The 19,208-nt window shown below is 39.2% G+C and overlaps 1 protein-coding gene across 2 annotated transcripts in view; it reads left to right on the top strand.

Moving 5' to 3' along the window:
• Nucleotides 1-19,208, top strand: part of Atp10d (ATPase, class V, type 10D) — a 99,831-nt gene that overhangs the window by 71,982 nt on the left and 8,641 nt on the right. The window contains exons 12-21 of one of the 2 annotated variants that reach the window (XM_013518093.1): nucleotides 709-1,008; nucleotides 1,120-1,318; nucleotides 1,930-2,036; nucleotides 3,485-3,611; nucleotides 5,200-5,384; nucleotides 7,871-8,180; nucleotides 10,526-10,602; nucleotides 11,191-11,316; nucleotides 14,254-14,454; nucleotides 18,839-18,919. In XM_013518093.1, coding sequence (XP_013373547.1) covers nucleotides 709-1,008; nucleotides 1,120-1,318; nucleotides 1,930-2,036; nucleotides 3,485-3,611; nucleotides 5,200-5,384; nucleotides 7,871-8,180; nucleotides 10,526-10,602; nucleotides 11,191-11,316; nucleotides 14,254-14,454; nucleotides 18,839-18,919 — 1,713 coding nt within the window. Of the gene's footprint in view, nucleotides 1-708; nucleotides 1,319-1,929; nucleotides 2,037-3,484; nucleotides 3,612-5,199; nucleotides 5,385-7,870; nucleotides 8,181-10,525; nucleotides 10,603-11,190; nucleotides 11,317-14,253; nucleotides 14,455-18,838; nucleotides 18,920-19,208 lie in introns of both variants that reach the window. The other variant, XM_005391891.2, reaches the window with a different exon arrangement.

The raw sequence follows: 19,208 nt of genomic DNA, 5'->3' as shown, positions 1-19,208 counted from the left end.
ATGATACTAATGATACTGGTAACTATTTTTCCTTTAACTACTTTTCTTACTGGCCTTTTTCTTTTAAGTAAAAATATCTTTTCTAGAATCTGGAAAGTAAAAGTAAAAACATATTTTGTTAAGCTTTTGATTTTTTATTTTTTTTCTTCCAGTGTTTTTACTATGGTTATTGTTGCATATTTGGTCATGTATTTTTCATATTGTTTATTTAGCTTTTCCAGTATTACTCCCTGTCTTTACAAACTTTTAAATATTGTATATTTTAAGATATTTGTATTTTGTTATTGTTGAATACTTAATTTGCTCATAATTTTAAAATTATGATACAATAATAGGATGCACACAGTAAAGATCATTGATTTTATCTTGAATCTTGAATTATTTGTATAAGAAAAATTGTTATGAGTGTGTTCATGTTAGCATTTTATATTTCTTGCTATCAGTTATCAAAGTCCTTCCCAAATGAATGTAGGGATTTATAATGTAATAATTTATAATATAATAATAATACTTACATCACTTTCAGCATATCCTTTCCCATAAAGGCTTTTATTTTTATTCATATTTTCTGTGGCAGTTGTAAAAAGGGAGTAGGCTGCTAACCATTTAAGGGAGTGGTAACATATCTTAGCTTTTTTCCATTTGGACTTCAAAGTTGTTACAAGTTGGCTTGAGCTTTATTATTATTTTCTAAATTATCTTTTATAGATCAGGGTCTCTTCACTAAGTGGAACACCCATTAAGTCCTTGGAGGAAATTAAAAACCTCTTCCAAAGATTGTCTGCCCGAAGATCAAGTTCCCCATCCCTTGCCAGTGGGAAGGAATTGCCACCAGGGATCCCCAGTGCCTCTGTGAGCAGACTCTCTCTCTTCAGTCGGATGAAGCTGACTTCACCTATGGAGGAAGAGGTCTCAGTGATGAAGGAGAGCCCGCAGGGCTGTAGTAACTCAGCTTCCTGTACAGGAATGGAGAAACCAAACAGTGATGCAGCGTTCACAGATGGCAAGGTAGAATCCCTCCCCAGAATGCCCTTGGCCTCCAACGTCTGTTATGAAGCCGAGAGCCCAGATGAAGCAGCTTTGGTATACGCTGCCAGAGCTTACCAATGCACTTTACAGTCTCGGACACCGGAGCAGGTTGTGGTGGACTTTGCTGCCTTGGGACCATTAACATTTCAACTCTTACACATCCTGCCATTTGACTCAGTGAGGAAAAGAATGTCCGTTGTTGTCCGGCACCCTCTTTCCAATGAAGTTGTGGTGTATACCAAGGGTGCCGATTCTGCAATCATGGAGTTACTCTCGGTGGCTTCCCCAGGTAGGTTCAAACAGAGCTGAGATGGTAGTGATATACAAGGGCTCAGAGGTAGAAAGGCCACTACCAATGGTTGTATAAACACAAAGAAGCAGATATATGGAAGTCATTCATACTTGATAAAGTAGAGAAAAGATGCCTAAGATTTGGTGGGAAAGCAGACTGTGTTCAAATCTGGACTCCATCATTAGCTGTGTCTTGATAGTTCCCTTCTTACTCTCTGCCTGAGTCCTCAGTACAATGGGAACTCTAGGACCTCCTTGTCCTGAGAGGCTAAAGACATTCTGTATGCACTTACCATTTGTTAGCCACCTTTGGCCAGGTGTCTGACAAATGGAAAGTGCTCAGTGGGAGACAGCCGTCATTATCACAGTCCCGATACTATTGCATTGATGGTGTAGGAAGAGTGTTTGTGTCACGTGCTTGGTACTTTGCCCAAGGAGAAAGAATTAAGGGGGAAATTTTATTCTGAGGGATTCCTTTTATGGATAGACATTTGAGATTCAAAACTAGAATGTTTTTTGTTTATTATGCATTAAACTATCATTGTTTTTAAAAATCTGACTGTAATTGGGAAGGCTGCTAGGAAAATCATGTTTTGCTCACTATTTCAGGTGGCACAAATCTGGAAAAACAGCAGATGATAATAAGGGAAAAAACGCAGAAACACTTGGATGACTATGCCAAGCGGGGATTACGTACTTTATGTGTAGCAAAGAAGGTGAGGCTGCTTAGTACACCTTATCTTTTTTGTTCCTTCCCTTGTTTAACCATTTAATGAAAACTACCATGTGTCAAACCCTAATCCAAGTATTGGAGAAAGTCTTTAAGCTACTGAGTCTCTTTCATAGCCTGTCCATCCCATGTATTAGTTGGTTGAATTTCATTCCCAGTGTTTTGCCAGGCATTATATTGTCTGAGTTCTCACGTGTCTCAATATATCTGCAAAAGCTTTATTATATAAACAATTGTTTATTCTGGGTCAACATACCTTGGCCCTGCTTTCTTGCCTTTGGGACTTTGTAAATATTATCCCCCCTATCTTATAGCATTAAATGTGCTTTGGAAAGAATGAGACCAGAGACCAGCCTTACCTTTTCTTTTCTAAGTTCTTGATAATTCTTTTTAGTGCCCATGAGTGTCTGAATCTAGGTAAATTTACTAGGTTTTTATGTCATTATTAGTTATTATCTATTAAGAATAATATTGGGAAATAATGTGCTCTTTCTGAATAAAAATTTAGCGAGAAAGAAGAGCACTAAGAAATTATTTGAGGGATATTATTGCTAGAAACTCTTTTTCTGCCCAAATCCTAGTCCTTGCATGCTATTTTGGGGAAACCAAGATCTTTTATAGATCCCAAGGAACTCACACAATCAATTGCATATGGGCCTCATAACTTACACACAATTGTAGGAACAAGAGAGTCCAAGACCACACCAACTCTTTGCTTTGTTAGTTCAATGATCCTGTCTGATTAAAAATGAAGAAGGAGAAGAACAGGAGGAGAAGAGGAGGAGGGCCTAATAGATGTCAGTCTCTCTTAAATTACTTTGTGGGCAAGAATGGGTAGAAAGAAATTACCTCACTCCGTCCACTCTCACCTGCTTTGTAAGAACGGAAAGGTAGAGTCATTCCTTACAACAACTACTGACAAAGGAAAATACATCATTGGTAATTCCACTAAAATTTTGTTGGGAATAAAGTGAAGCTTCCTTGCTTCACTCATATGGCATCTCATTTTTACCTTTACAAATGATCCTTCATGTATCCTAACCATTAAAAGACATCCAAGATGCTATTGGCCACAGAATCCGTCAAACTGAAAAGTACTATCCATACTTCCTCAACTGCACCATTAGACGCACTCTGGATTTAACTATCAAGTTCAGGCTTGCCCTGACTGCATCCTCCCTAGCTTTAAGTGTATTAAACAGTTTTCACTACCCGTAGTGTCTACACTTTCCCAGAGGTACTGAGCACTGGTGTTGCTCCCTCCTCAGTGCTGCAGTAGTCTCATCTCAGAGTGTGAGAAGTTTGTGACCGGAGTTTGTCGAGCTGGCAAGACTGTGGCCAGAGAAAAGAATCTCTGAGTCAAGTTAGTGACTTGATATCTGCCAGAGGTCAGTGATTGGCTTGTCTTCTCTTTCTTTTTTCTTTATGTTATAGGTCATGAGTGACACTGAATATGCAGAGTGGCTGAGAAATCATTTTTTGGCAGAAACCAGTATTGACAACAGGGAAGAATTACTAATTGAGTCTGCCATGAGACTGGAGAACAAACTAACATTACTTGGTAGGTAAGGTGTGCTTCATTGCCTGCAGAGAGAGTTTTGAAAAACATTAATTGTCTCTAAATATGTCATTCACAAGTGCCTTTTTTCCCAGTTTGAGCTAATAAATACATGTGGTTCTGCCTATCCTAGCTATTACAGTCTATACCCAGCTTCCAATCCATTCTATTTTGTTTTCCTCTGTCATGGACTAGACTTCATTTGTGGTGGGATTGGGGTGGTCATTCTTAAGAAAATCATATAAAGCATCAAACCTAACACAGAGCACACAGCCAAATAAGTATTATCCTGGTTTAGGAGAGCAAAGTCCAAGTTTCTTTCCAGGCATTGCACAATGTACTTAATATGCATTGTTTTTTAAATTCTCACAAATTTCCATCTTATTTAGAAGAAACGGCACAGAGCTCAATGACTTCCTTAAATTCACCTACTAGTAACTAACAGTAAATAACCAAACAAACTCGGGTCTACCTGGATCTAGGGTCCATGTTCTGCACCTTTAACTGGTCTAGTAAGAATTTATTTCTCTTCTCTAACTATCTGATTTCAACCCAAGTTCACAACTGACACCATTTAGGACTGGGCAAGCTGCATCCTGGAGTCATCTGAAGAACTTTAAACAATACCGATGCCTGCATCCCCCCCCAGCTATTCTGATTCACTGAGCCCTGGGCATTGGAGTTGTTAAAAGCTTCCTAAGTAATTCTGAGGGCAGTCAAGTTTGAGAACCACTGTTTTAAATATGGATACACGGATTCTAATAAAAGCACTGACATACTAAGAGACCAGCTTCTGAGCTCCATTTTCATATTTAGGAACAAAACAATGATCTCAGTTAGTATCTATCAAATAGAATAATGATGCCTCCTCCTGAGTAATTTCTCTATGACATTGTAAGTAGCACAGGTTCACTTTTCCTCATCAGCAGTTCCTAAAGCAAAAATGCTTCCTGAGTTTAATACCAGAACTCATTTGGCAGCAAAAGTCAGGCCTGATTTAATGTAGCACTATTTATAGTATTTGTTATCCTAATTAGCATAAAACTTCGCTAGTTTCATGTACAAATATTAGTGTGCTTAATTAACGGGTATCATACAGTATCATACAGGTACCATATTATGTTTTCAAAATATGAAGAACTTTTTAATTCCAAAATACACATGTCCCCAGTTGTTTCAGAAAAGCACTCTTATGAAGGAGCATTACAGATAGGCATTACATCTTGTTGGCAAGGGCATTCTTTAACGGCCTTTCCTTGTCCTTGGGAGTATCACAGAATTATAAAATTCATAGGACAAGTTTACACAAATAATTGAATCAGACATGTCATCTTACAGATGAGAAACCTAGACAAAAGAACAAGTAAGATTGATAAATCCATTGATCCCTGACACTTCCCCCACAAAACACTACTTCGTATATGATTTTTGTCTGGATCTTTACACCTTGTTTGGATTTCTGCAATCTATTGGAACCATCTGAGTAGCTGAGGATTGAACTGGCCAAGGATGGGAACCATTTATAGACAAGATGAGTTTCAGCTGGCTTTGGTTTTATAGGAATCTTGTTGCAATTGGGTTATTCTTTTAGGTGCTACTGGCATTGAAGACCGGCTGCAAGAGGGAGTTCCTGAGGCTATAGAAGCTCTTCACAAAGCTGGAATCAAGATCTGGATGCTGACAGGGGATAAGCAGGAGACAGCTGTCAACATAGCTTATGTATGCAAACTGCTAGAGCCAGATGACAAGCTCTTTATCCTTAATTCCCAAAGTAAAGTAAGTATGAGACCAAACCAACCCCTTTGTTTCTTCAAAGTTAATGACACATTTGGAATTTAATTTATAGAAGGAGAAAGCAAAGCTGGTAACCTTTAGTTTCTTGATATTTATTCTCTCCAGTGACCTAGCTCAGATTTGAGAGGATGCCACAGTTTTTCTAAATCCTTGGTGGAAAATCATAATGAGTCAGAGGCATCACTGCTAAATAAAATCATTAGAAGAAAGATTCCTTCTTTTTAAAATTTGTTTCCCCATCCACACTGGATTATCCAAGATTTGACAAGACAACCTAAAATTACAAAATATATCAAGTGTTGAGACAGGAATCTACCTCCCCTTCAAGTTGAGGATGAATGATAATTTCTATTGGAACCAGGTAAATTAATACTTTCGTGTTAATTATAAAAAACTTTCAGCGTGATTATGCCCTCTAGTGGTAAATCTTAAATAGTGCTCCTGAGCCCAGAAAAGAAAAAAAGTTGTTTTTAAAGAAGAAATTTAGAAATAAGCCCAGTCTATCTTTCTCCAGATTTTCCTTCCACTAAATTCTAGCACTAAAGTTTCAACAGCTTAAGTGGGCATTTCATGTTTTTTCAGAAGATGTCTTGAGACCCTCCACGATTGGTGCGTATCATTTTCTGTGCTTAGGAAGCTTTCCTCCCTCCCCCACAGTAAAGCTTAGCCAGTGGCATCACTGCATTGCAGCAGCTTGTCACCCTGAAATCTTCTGAAGTGTCCCTGTGGGTTGACGTCTTGAACCTGTGCCTCTTCTGGTTAGTTGTGCTTTTATGATCAGGCCCCCATTAGCACTAAGCTGGGTCATACATTTTGAAGAAGGAGAGTTTTCCTTATTCAGCACTCAGCAGGCTCTCCTTCGTAGCTGACTGTGGCCTACGCACCCCGTACCACTAGGCAGCAGCCGGTACTGGCAGGGGCTGAGTCCAAGAACATTCTAGTCATTTCACTCACTAAAAGAAGATGTAGCCCAAGTGGCTCCTAAAACCAGGGCACAAGTGCTTGGCCTGCCTCTGACCAGGCATGTGACCTTGGTGAGCAGCTTCCTCCTTCCTCTTCTTCCGTGGCTGTGACATGAGGGCGATGCTGGTGTCATGGGACTATTGTGGGTATTAAAAATAAGAAAATATAAATTGCTAAAGAGTTCAGTGCACACACAAAAAAGGAAAAGTAATCAGTTATGGGTGTTTAATTTTGGCCTAGAGTTTTTTTTTAACATGAAGTTTTAATTTTATCTTGACTCTAATTATAATACATTGTCATGATTAAACATTCAAATAATAGAGAAAGCTGTAAAGAAGAAGATAAAATAATGAAACTTTCCCTAAGAGAAAATCCCTCTTGATACAGTGAGCATTCTTTCAGATGGCTCGAATCTGCAGACATGAGGCCAGACACAGTATCATATGCCTGAGGGACCTGGAGCTCCCAGGGACGCCTGGCTTCTCATGCCTGTGATAAGAGGCTGTGAACTCTGTCATGAAGAGCAGGGTGCCACATGACCTAGCCCAGTTACACAAAGTCACCCTTCTCATCTAAGGATCATTTTACCCCACACACAGGAATACATGGCAGTCTTGGCAATGTCTGGGGGCATTTTGATTTTCACAACTGGTATCCAGGGAGTATGAGCCCCAGATGCTTCTACATACCACATTACACAGGACAATGCACCAGAACCAAAAATTAACCTGGTCCAAATGTCAGTAGTGCCAAGATTAAAAGACCCTGCTATGGACTGTTTCATTTCTAGGAAATAAATATTACTAGGAGGGAGTCAATTTGTGTATACTGGCATAATTTGCCTGTTGTTAAACGTTTAAAATAGTTTATACTAGTTTTCTCTCTTTGCCTTTCTTTCATGCTTTTTTGGCATTTTAATTGATAGCTTTTTAAAATTAAACTTGTTAACTGATATCTAAAAACATAACCTGTGCTATTGGATGTTTCAATACATGTTTACATTGAATAATGTTTAAATCAGGTTAAACACACATATCTTTTCAAATATTTATAATTTTTTTGCAGTTGAAACTCAAAATCCTTCCAGATTTTTGAAAGACACAGTACATATGTTACATATACTGACTTAGAAAATTTCTGTGAAGAGTAAAATCAGTGATGTTATGAAGTTTATTTATAAATAACCAGTTTATGTTGGAAGACATTTAAAACTACCAATTCAAGAACTATTTATGATCTACTGTGGCTAATACTTTTTGCTGTTAGTAGCCATTCCACATTGTATGTACACATCTCAGCTGTAGAACTAGGGCTGCGATGTGCCCTACCCCTCCAGCCGATCCCTGCATTCACAGGAACTCTCTGTGGAAAAGATCTTTTGAAAGTAACCGACTATTCACTACCTGAGGTTGCCCCATCCAGCAGCTGCTAACGAAGATGATGAAAATTTTAGCCGGCTCTCCAGCAGAACCCCAAGGCTAACTGTCTTTGCCTCTCATTGCAAGGATGCCTGTGAGGTGCAGATGAGCATAATTTTGAAAGAACTTCAGAGGAAATCTCCAGCTTCTCCAGGGCAAGCATCATTAAGCAAGGGTTCCACTCAGCCTGCCGTCACCCAGGACTTGGGGCAACGGGCTGGACTCATTGTCACTGGGAAGACCCTGGAGTTTGTCCTGCAGGAGAGTCTGCAAAGGCAGTTCCTAGAGCTGACTGCGTGGAGCCACGCTGTGGTGTGCTGCCGAGCCACGCCCCTGCAGAAGAGCAAGGTGGTGAAGTTGGTCCGCAACCATCTCCAGGTGATGACTCTAGCGATTGGTGAGTCAAGTGGAGTGAGACCAAGCCCTGGCTTCCCCCTATCACACACAGCAGAAGTGGATCTTTCTGTCTTTCCTTCTGTCTGTTTACAACTGTGTCTGCCCTCCTCCTACACTTTTTTCTCTCCCTTTCCTCCCTCCTTTCTCCCCACACCCCTTTTCTTCTTCTGCCTCTCTTTTCATCTCTTATTTGACCATCTTCAGTGAATCAGGAGTTAGCACTGTGATATGGAAAACAACATAATAGTCAGGATTCCATAAGTTACATATCAGACTCCCAAATCAACTGGTTTAAGGGGAGTGAAATACTAAATCACAGAACTGAAAAACCTGGGATTCTACCCTCAGGCAAATTAAAGTCAAGTCCATGACTAATGCTGTACTCAGCAAGTACTTACTGAGTTCTTTCTTTGTACCAGGCAGCTTTCTGGGGGATGGAGATGAAGAAGTACATAAAATGGCCGAAGTTCCTTCTCTTAAGGAGCTTGCATCAAGGAGGAGGGCATAAATCAAAGAAAAAACAAAAACATAAATATGGAAGATGTTAGATATTGACAAATGCTAGTGAAAAAGAAAAATCAAAGAAGATGGAAAGCATTGAGGGAGTTTGGAAGGGACTGGTATTTTAAATATAGTTTTCAGGGATCTCCCTTCTTAGGTGATCTGTGAGCACAGACTTGAAGGTAATGAAAAATAACCATGTGAGATCTGGGGAAGAACATCCCTGGCATATAGGACAGCAAAAGTAAAAGCATGAGGAGTAAAACCAAAGGAGATGGAACCAAGGGATGTTTTCTGCAGGTTACTAAAGGGTAGAGAGGTGGCAGGTGGCCAGATCACATGAGGTCTTAGGGGCCATTATAGAGTGTCAGCTTTTATCTGAACCAGTAGGAAGCTAATGAAAGACGTTAAGCAGAGGTGGGACATGGTCTCCTTTAAATTTAAAGGGATTGCATCACTTGCTATATGAGATTAACTGTAGGGCTACAAATACATCACTAAGGGGATCAGTTGGGAGGTTGTTGAAATGATTCAAGCAAGAGATGATGGTAGCTTGGTCCCAGAATGGGAGCAGAGGAGGTGGTAGGACATGGTCAAACAGTGGACATGGTTTGGGGAAATTGCTGCTGACATTTGCTGATGGTGTTGCAGGAGAAAGAATCCATCACAAGGAATACCGAGGTTTTGTATAAGAGCAGAAAGGATTCTACTAAGGTAGACTCAGTGTGGACAGTCCATTACACTCAGTTAGAAAAGTCCACTGAATGTGTAAGCAGTGATGTCAAGTAGGCAACTAGAATGAAAATCTGGTTAGCAATGAGGAACTAGCTGCAGATATAAACCTGGGAACCATAAATCTAGTAAATACCAGAGCCTCAATACTGTAAGACTACTAAAGAATGGGTATAAATGGAGAGGTAGTGTGCGATAAAACTCTGAGATAGTTGTGTGTTTAGATGAAACTGTGAGATTTTGTTCACTTACCAAACTGAATAGACATATAAAGGAATTATTCAAGCTCCTAGATCCAGATGTTATTGAAGTTAGAATTTTTGGACTTCATATTAATTATGTTCATCTTTGAAATAGTCACTGCATCCAGGGAATAGAAGATGGTGGCTTTCAGGTCTGTTATTTTCACATCCATAAATATGGGTGTTTGTGTTCACACTGACAAACTCCATTGACCCAGAATTCCCGAAGAAATATCATGATGCTATCACCAGAAAACAGATGTGTGGGGCTTTGGAAAAAGCTTATGAGTATTACTAGCAGGAGTGTAATACTTCTTTTTAAGACACATGCAGTGTTGAATTAGACCAAAAAAATCTTATGTGTAGCCATAATACTACATGAGAGGTATGATGCAGATATACAAGATGGTGCTAGAATCTTAGGAAAGGGTATGTGATTTAAAGGGACTCTGAGAAGGATTTCCCAGAGGAAATGACATCTAGCTAAGAGCAATAAATATTGAAATCCAAGAAGAATGAGTTGAGATGATGAGGGCACTCTGTTACAAAGATAGAGAAATGACCTGTGGAATAGCTAGAAGGAATCGGGTATGTTTGGAGAACTGAAAGTTAGCAATGGTGGCATCAGAAAAGGAAAATCATTCTGGCTGGGTGCTACAGTATGAAGGATCTGAAGGCAGTATTGAATTTGAAATTCTTCCTGATGGCAGTGGGATGCCACACTTGATTTCTGCTTAGCTAGCTCCTAGGAATTTAGAGAGCTAGGGTGAACCTTGAGGGACTTATATGTTTACTTGAGCAGCCCCTATCAATTTACAGAGTTTACATTTTTAGTCCTCATGTTTCTCACCTTTTCTTTTCCCTTGTGTAGGTGATGGTGCCAATGATGTTAGCATGATCCAAGTGGCAGACATTGGGATTGGGGTCTCAGGCCAAGAAGGCATGCAGGTGAGTAGCTGCTGTGCGTCCAAGTACATTAAAGATGGTAATCAGAAAGGCTATTTTATGTGTGAAGAAATTGCTGGCAAGGAAGGTGGCTCTGAGGTTCAGGGTTTCCCAAGAATTGTATATTACAATGTCTTGGTGAATGAAGAGAGATTCAGATACTTCTTTGCCTGACACATTATACAAAGTCATATGAAGCCATGACTGCAATACTTCTTAATATTCTCTTTATTGAGAAGAAATAAAAGTATACTGAAATGTAGAGAGCGAGAGTTTTTCCCTGCTTTCTAGGGAAAATTCATTTGTTAAAACTGCACCATGAGTAGTTTCCAAAGAGAAGTCTGTGTCATGTGACCATGTTGGAGAACAGAGGAGTGACGCTAGGCCACCCATTAAAGCCATACTTACGGCTTTGAGTTTTGTTGGTGCTCTCTGTGTGTGTGTTTCCTCCCTTTTTGTGGGGAGTGGGGCGTCTACTTGTATAAGGTACATTTTACTAATTTGAGGGTAGCTCTGGCTTCCATGCCAGGCTGCATCCGTCTGATGCGTCTCATCACTCAGGGTGGCCTTCTCTCCCCTCTGCCTCTGCAGGCTGTGATGGCCAGTGACTTCGCCATTTCTCAGTTCAGACATCTCAGCAAACTCCTTCTTGTCCATGGGCACTGGTGTTACATGCGCCTTTCTAACATGATTCTCTACTTTTTCTACAAGAATGTGGTATGTAACTCCAGAAAATTCTTTCTTCTCCCCCTTACCTCCCCGAGCTGGTTGCATCAGGGATGAAGAGAAAGTGTCTTATGCTAAGCTCACTTCATTTATTGGTGTTCTGGGAACAGCCAGGAGCAATCCTGCTGTCTTACCAGAAATAATCTGAGAGTGTGTGTGTTTAAACTGCTGACAGCGAGTTGTTAGCTTGTCCATCTGCTAGCATTTTCTACTCCCTGTGCATTTAAATTCAATTAAGTCCTGTCTCGTTCATTTAAAATCCAATTTTTGACCTTCCATAAAAAGATTGTGACAAGCAGAATTATTATATGCTTAATGCTGTCAGTAGAAAATGAGAAGGTTTACTTCCATTTTACTGGCAATAACAAAAAAAATCTGCTGCTCCCAAATTGATGTGCCCTGTGGCATATTGAAGACAGATACAAATCAAAACCCAGAGAAATGTCATTGCCCAGAGCTGTCTAAAACTCACAGATACAAGAATTTTCTATCCAGCCTATGAAATCTATTTGTGTTTGGAAATTATTTGATAGTAACAGAACTTCGTTATGATTATGTGACTCCTAAAAGGCAGAATTATATTAGAAAATGTGTATTCTAATCTCGAGCATTTCATTTAAATTTCAGTTTTCTTATTTATAAAATCAGGTTGACACTAGGTAGACTGTAACTGCACCATGATTTCAGACCAAATTTATGATTACACTGTAAAGTCTGTATGTAGCATGTTAGTAGTAGACTTAAATTTATATCATTCTATTTAAATACCGTCTTTAAGAAAAAAATTATTGGGTCATTTTTAAGATATCCTAATGTATATTTGTATAATTCAGATCTGTGTGCAGGAATATTTCTTTTCCTACTATACACTAAACCTTTTAGGGAGCTCTCAGTAGTTACTAATTTAAATCAGCACTATTAATCAAAGTTTAATAAAACTCAGATATCTTACAAAAATGTATGAAATGTACAGTTTCTGCCCGAGTGTATGATTCTGGGAAAAGCTGTGGCTCATAATTTAAAATTCCTGGATTTTATTCTCTATGACTTTTAGAAAGGAGCCCCTGTCCCAAATTTTCTTTTAAAACCTTTGCAGTTTTACTTCTTTTTGTCTATTGTAATGCAAGTCATTTCTTGCCCCCTAGATTAAATGCAAGGGTTGAAAAACACAAATCTTAGGATAAGAAGCTATGTGCTCTTGAAGACAGAGGGTGCTGTAGTTAGCTTATTTATGCTGAAGTTTGCAATTTTTTGAATTTTTGCTTGAAATTCATGTTATCTAGAAAAATTTGAGGCATAAAATTTGAAAAGAAACATTTGGGTTATGTTCCATTGTTATGTTCCATTCCAAATGGAACACTAGGAATGAAGGATTAATAGGACTCATCACCAGGGAATAAGGATCCCTATGGTTTTTTGCTCTGTAATATTTGGATGGTCATTTATACTGATATCCTCTACACTTAATTTTGACCTCCTGTTTAACTAGATAAAAAATGATTATTTTATAAGCTATAGAGGAATGGGCCAAGACCAGAAATCGTTAAAATAGTTTATCATTCTGAGAATGTGGTTCTTGGGTGTTGGACAACTTTTGAGATACTGGTGAAGCAATGTCCCCAAAGTATATGTATCCACAATATACACATTTTCAGAAGCTGAGCATAGTGCATGTCTTTGTCAAGCTATTGAGGCTAAGAAAGTCTTTTGTAAGGATCATGCCCTTGTCTTAATGTGTCCTAATATGTCTATGATGCCAGTGATAACAATATCTTAACATTTGTAAGGTACTTTCAAAGTCATGAATACTTTCTAATGTGATCTTGATAACAAGTTCTGAGACATTCTAATACTCATTTTAAATAGGAGGAAACTACAGTTCAGAGAGGTTAGGGAAATGGCTTGAAGTCATACAGTCATGAGGAAGTAACCCTGGGCTTTGAAACAGACTTCCTTGAGTTTAGGTCCAGTGTCCTATCCTGTGGCCTGCGCTGGTCGAGAGCAATCTTAAGCTAGGTTTGTCCAAGACAAAATACTGGAGGAAACCATGTGGGATACATGTGCTTGGTCTCTGGGGCAATCAACTATCCTTGTCTGTTTGTCCTGTTCCAGTTTTAGCATGAGACCCCATGGCCTGGGAAAACACTCAGCCCTAAGCAAACTGGGACGGTTGGCCACTCCACTGACACCATCCAGTTTTACCACTCATCCATAATTGTGGATACAGAAAAAAAGAGAACAAAGTTCGTAGCGTTCCTGCTCCATGTCAGGCACAGAGCTATGTTCTCTTCATATAGAACTAAAATGTCTCCATTCGAACACTGACTTTTCCACTAGCTTTGAGTAAATGCCTTAGTCTCTCTTGCTTCAGTGTCTCAGTCTGTTCAAGATACCATAACAAAGCAGCACAGGTGGGTGGTTCATAAACAGCAGATGTTTATTTGTCACCGTTGTGGAGGCTGGAAAGCTAAGATGATGGTGCCAGTGCGTCTGGTTTTGATGAGGACTCTCTTCCCAGCTGTGCACTTCTTCTCAAGCTGTACTCACATGGTGGTGGAAAGCTGGAACTCTCTGTGATCCACACTGGGGATTAGGGTTTGGTGGGTGAACTTTGAGGGTGCACAAACTTCTCATCTGCTCTACCAGTTCCTTCATATGTAAAGTGGGAACAATAATACTTTTCAGTTGTTACGAAGATTAAATGAATTATTTATAAAGACTTTATAAAACAGTGTCAGCCCATGGAACAAGTAGTCTGTGAAAAACATTTACCCAGAAAAGAATATATAATGTCTTCCATTTTGTAAGTGACAAAACTACAAAGAGGCTGAGTGAGGTCCAGCAGCTCAAAATGCTAGCGTATGGAATGGGTGGTCAGAGTTCTAATTTCTGTCTCTGAGATCTGGATGTTCCTCTTTGTGTCCCTAGGCCTATGTGAACCTCCTCTTTTGGTATCAGTTCTTTTGTGGATTCTCAGGAACATCCATGACTGACTACTGGGTTTTGATCTTCTTCAACCTCCTCTTCACGTCTGTTCCTCCTATCATTTATGGTGTTTTGGAAAAAGATGTGTCTGCAGATACCCTCATGCAACTGCCTGAACTTTACCAGAGTGGTCAGAAATCAGAGGTAGGTGCTAAAGCAAAAATTCTTAGACAGATACACATCTATGGGCAAAGATGTACATTTTCTGCTCAGCCCAGCCCAAGGACTGCATCATACTCAGAACTATTTAGGAACACAGATAAATCTTTGAAAGGTTTTATGTACTTATAAGAAGAGTCCAGTGTTTGAGACCTTGCAACTAATTATCGCTAGCACTTACTAAACTCATAAGCCACGTATTCTGCTAGCTGGTAAACATTCTGTCTCATTTATCTTGAACAAAACACTTTGAGACAGAATCATGTGTTGTTCCCATTCTGAAACGAGGGACCTGAACCTCAGAGGGATTAAGTAATTTTCCAAAAATCTCACAGCTAATAAATGATAGAGTCAGGCAGTGAACATATTCAGTCTGGTTCCAAAGCCCACATTAAGCTCTTCAGGTCCTGATGTCATACAAAATAGCCGTGATTTTAATGGCTTTCTCTCTAAAGCCATTTTCCATCTTCACTGAATTTATCTCTGAGTCCTAGACATCTGCCTATGATATATACCTCTAATATTCCTCTCTCTGTGCTTCAGTCCTTGCTCAGTGTTACATGGAGGATTGCAGTAGCGAGTTAAGTGGGATAGCTGTCTAAAAGCTCTTTTCCTTCTAATTCATATTTCACAAAATTAATAGTAACCAACACTAATATGGCAGTTGTACTCATTTATGTAATACATGGTACTATTCTAAGTACATAACATACATGATCCCTAATTCTCAAAATATTCCCACAAGCAGATACTATTGTAATCTATACTTTGTAGAAGAGAAAAGTCACACAAAGGAAGTTGCTTTTGGTAACTTGCTTACATCACAGACTTAGTGAGAACCGTGGTTCCCAAGGCCATGTTGTCTACCTTTATGCTGAACAGCAGAAAGAACTTTGATGTTTCCCACCAGGGTGTTGAATGGCCAAAAATCCAAACTGCTATCACAAGAGCATCATCAAAATCCGAAGGACAGAGATGGACCTGGAGCCTTAAACATCTATAAGTGGACAGAGTTGAGTGGGTCCATCCAGGATTGAGAAGACTCACTGTCAGAGTTCTAACAGTTGTAAGGGGGAAAGAAGAGGGAAAACAGACAGAATAGGACAGGAAAGGAGAAAAAAGGAAAGAAATTAGAAAAATCCAGGAGTAATAGTGAGAAAACACTGTCATTCTTCAAGCAACTGTAAATTTCCTGGCTTTGACCCAGTAGTCTGGCTTGTCACATGCCTTCCACTCTGTTTACCATAGTGGCTCAAAAGGTCATTTTTTTTAATTGAGCAGGTAAGGGACTTGTATCATTCCCAGGAACAGAACTAAACCACACAGATAGCGCCAAAAAAGAGTAGAAAACCAAAGACTCATCCTAAGAAATCTATGTGTTGGACTCCACTTGCTATCCCAAGGATGCGCTGGTCAAGACTGAGGGGTTATGGTTAGCCAGGATTTTCACCTGGGTCCTGTGGTGTGTGACCGTGTCAAGTCCTTTAACGTGCCTGAGCTTCAGTTTATTTAAAGTTATGATGTGAGACTCCAGAAAGATAATACATGTAGAATATACAGCCACATGAAGCTCTCAGTATTTTCAATGATGCATTTACTTTAAGTCTAATTTTATCTTTACTTGAACCAACTTTCTGGGATGTAGAGTGATTTAAAACCTTTAGCTACCAGAAACAACCAACATAGAAAAGCTACATATTCCATTTTTAGGAAGAAGAAACCCTTATAATCCTTTAATAATATCCAGTCCATTCATATAGAGAACCTACATGGAATTTTGCCTGGCTGAAAGTTCAAGGCCAAGATGCAGAAATGTGTGCTTGATATCACTGAAGGTTTCCAAGTCCGCTGGGGAAAGAGAAGCAGACGAGAGACTTTCAGTCAAACATTTTATAGCTAATGCTTTAAAAGCCCATTTGTGTACACTGAAGATGGTAATTTATCTTATTCTCAAGAGGATGAGGTCATTGTTTCCCACTGTTAACCCCTGTTATCATTTCTTTGTACACATGATTCTATTGAGCTAGCTAGTTTTATAAAACATGATAATAGTGGACAGATTCCTAGCATGTGACTATTGAATTTACCTTCCAGAATTTGTCCTTTCTTTGAACTTGGCCTCCAAGCACATTCTGCTTTATGACTGGGTCATTTTCTGTCTTTGGTCCTGTAGAATATACTCTCTCGGGGTATAGAATCTCTCCCCCCTGAAGCAGACAGGTCTGGAAAGTAGAAGATTCCCTTCCAAGAAGCAATAACCTATTAAGTGTCGCTCATCACCACACAGTCTCCTTTTCTGGCTTTTACTTGATGTTCACATCTCTGTTTCCAAGATGTCCCCAGGAGTTAACACTTATCTTGGATTTGTCTTGTCTTGGACCCATCTTTTTTTCCTTTGCTAAACCCTCTCATGCAAGTGAGTGTGGGGAAATTGTACTTTTTACCTTTTCAACACAGTTTTTCAGCAACTTCTATAGCTCCAGACATATGAACTTACATTTTAACTTATCTTCAAACCATTCTTTCCTGCCCAGGGACACTTTGAGTGCCTCTTTGTCTCTGACACATTCTCTTCCACTACTGGGCCATGCTTTGCTTGGGTTTTATGGACACTTGGATGGAGAAAGACAGACTATCCCATCATCATTTCCACTAGTAAATATGAGGTAAAGGAAGCTGTAGGGAAAAATAGACTGGAAACGATGCATTTGCATTGCTTTGATTTCCTAAAGATTAGTGTTAAGAAAAGGAAAGATGTATAAATTCTAAGTGTGGTCTTCTGAAGAATGGAAGCACACGGATGGAAATTTATATATTTGTAGAACTTTGTTCTTAAGAAACAGCAAGACATTTTCAAGAAAGACAGTGGCTGTTTGCTTTTGAAAGAAAAAAAGACTAAGATAAACATGCCAAGAAAAGACAAGACTAGCTGAAGAATGTGATACATGCTTTTCCATTTTTGTTTGTGGCAGTTCCCTAATAAACTGTAGTTTTACTTCCCTCTTCCCTCCCAGGTCTAAATTCAGCCTCAGAATTCTTCACACACATTCCCACTCAGTCAGAGCTGGGTCTTGCTTGAGAATCCAATTTTGGTCACTTGATTGTCAGTGTATCCACTTGGTCTCTCTTTCTATGAGCTTTGGGTAGGAAGCAGTTTAGTCCATGAGATGTTGTAGAATAGCTTACAAGCTTGAACACTTGCTTTGTACTAAGCATTGTTTAATCATTTGAAATAAAAAAGTCAAAGTCTCCCTCTATGAAGCTTGCTTTCAACTGAGATAACCAGAAAATCATCAGGTAAACACATAAAATTATTTCTGATAGTGATGCGAGCCTGTTAAGGACGCCATGATAGCAAGTGATTGGGAGTAGCTTTTATACTGGGTGCCACTATGAGAAGTGGTATTTAACCTAGGATTGGAGAGGAAGGATCTATCCTGCAGGGAGGATAGCACAGGTGAATCCTTGAGGAAACAATGGATTAGCACGTGCAGGGAAAATCTGAGTTGTTGACTAAGTTGCCCTGCTGAGATATTTCATAAGCTGACCATACATGATCCTATAAGTTATGAAAAGGAACTTAGATTATAATGAAAACATGATGGAACATCTTCCAAGTGGCTGAAAAGAGTCAATTTGATAATTAGGAAGATGGCATGAATTGATTTACATTTTAAAAAAGACATCTGGACCAGTGATATAGCTCAGTGACACAGCGCTTCCCTGGCAAGTGCAAGGTCCTGAGTTTGATCCCCAATACCAAAAAAAAAAAAAAAAAAAATCTGCTATTATGGGGAGAATGATTTGAGTGTAGGAGATAGAGAAAAGCAAGCAGTTAGATGGCTTCCCCATCCTTCATGAGACAGCTGATGGTGAACTGACATAAATGGAGGAGTGTAAGAAAAAAATGGGTGGATTTGGAGAAGTTTTGGTATAGTACTTTCTGATCACAGGAAATGAAAAATTACTACTAGCCCTACTTCAGGTATATTTAAAATGGATCCAAAAGAGGCTGGTGGTGTAACAGCATGTGCTTAGCATATGTAAGACCCTGGGTTCAATCGTCAACACCAAAAACAGAAGAAGAAAAAAAAGACAAATTAATGTAATGATAAGGCTAGATTTTAAAGGGACCCAATGAGCTGACTAAGAGTTCCTTTAAGACTTTTTTTGGCCACATTTAATTGTGAACCCATCTCACTCAACTGCCTTCATTCTTCCATCACTGTGGACAGGTTCCTCCTATTCATGAGTGAAAGAAGGAAGGCAGAGTGTGTCTCTAAGGAAGCAAAAATATGTAGTGGTTTCTGTTGTCTTTTTACTTTGCTTGGACCCTTGTTAATGTTCCTGATGTGTGTTTGATTTCCAGGCATACTCACCCCTCACCTTCTGGATCACTTTATTGGATGCCTTTTATCAAAGCCTGGTCTGTTTCTTTGTGCCTTACTTTGTAAGTCATTGCTCATGCAGTGTATTTGTTATTAATGAATCACTGATGTTCCTTCACACTTTGCCTGCAGTACCAGCCTACAGAGGGTAGATTTCTCACATAGATTGATTATTAATTAACTAAAGTATAACCATCTCCCCAAATATGTTAGATGATAGATTATATTAATATCTAGCTAAGCTTTCTTGGGTTTCTTGTTAACCCTGAGCTACTTAATAATTTTTGTCAATGAACTGAGTAAAATTAAATCTCTGACCATATAATTAGTCCAAACTCAGAAATGTGAAGT

Source organism: Chinchilla lanigera, unplaced genomic scaffold, assembly GCF_000276665.1.
Source record: "Chinchilla lanigera isolate Chin_1 unplaced genomic scaffold, ChiLan1.0 scaffold00042, whole genome shotgun sequence".
NCBI lineage: Eukaryota > Metazoa > Chordata > Mammalia > Rodentia > Chinchillidae > Chinchilla > Chinchilla lanigera.
Note: the sequence above shows the minus strand (reverse complement) of the source record. Positions and strands in the feature narration are given on the sequence as shown.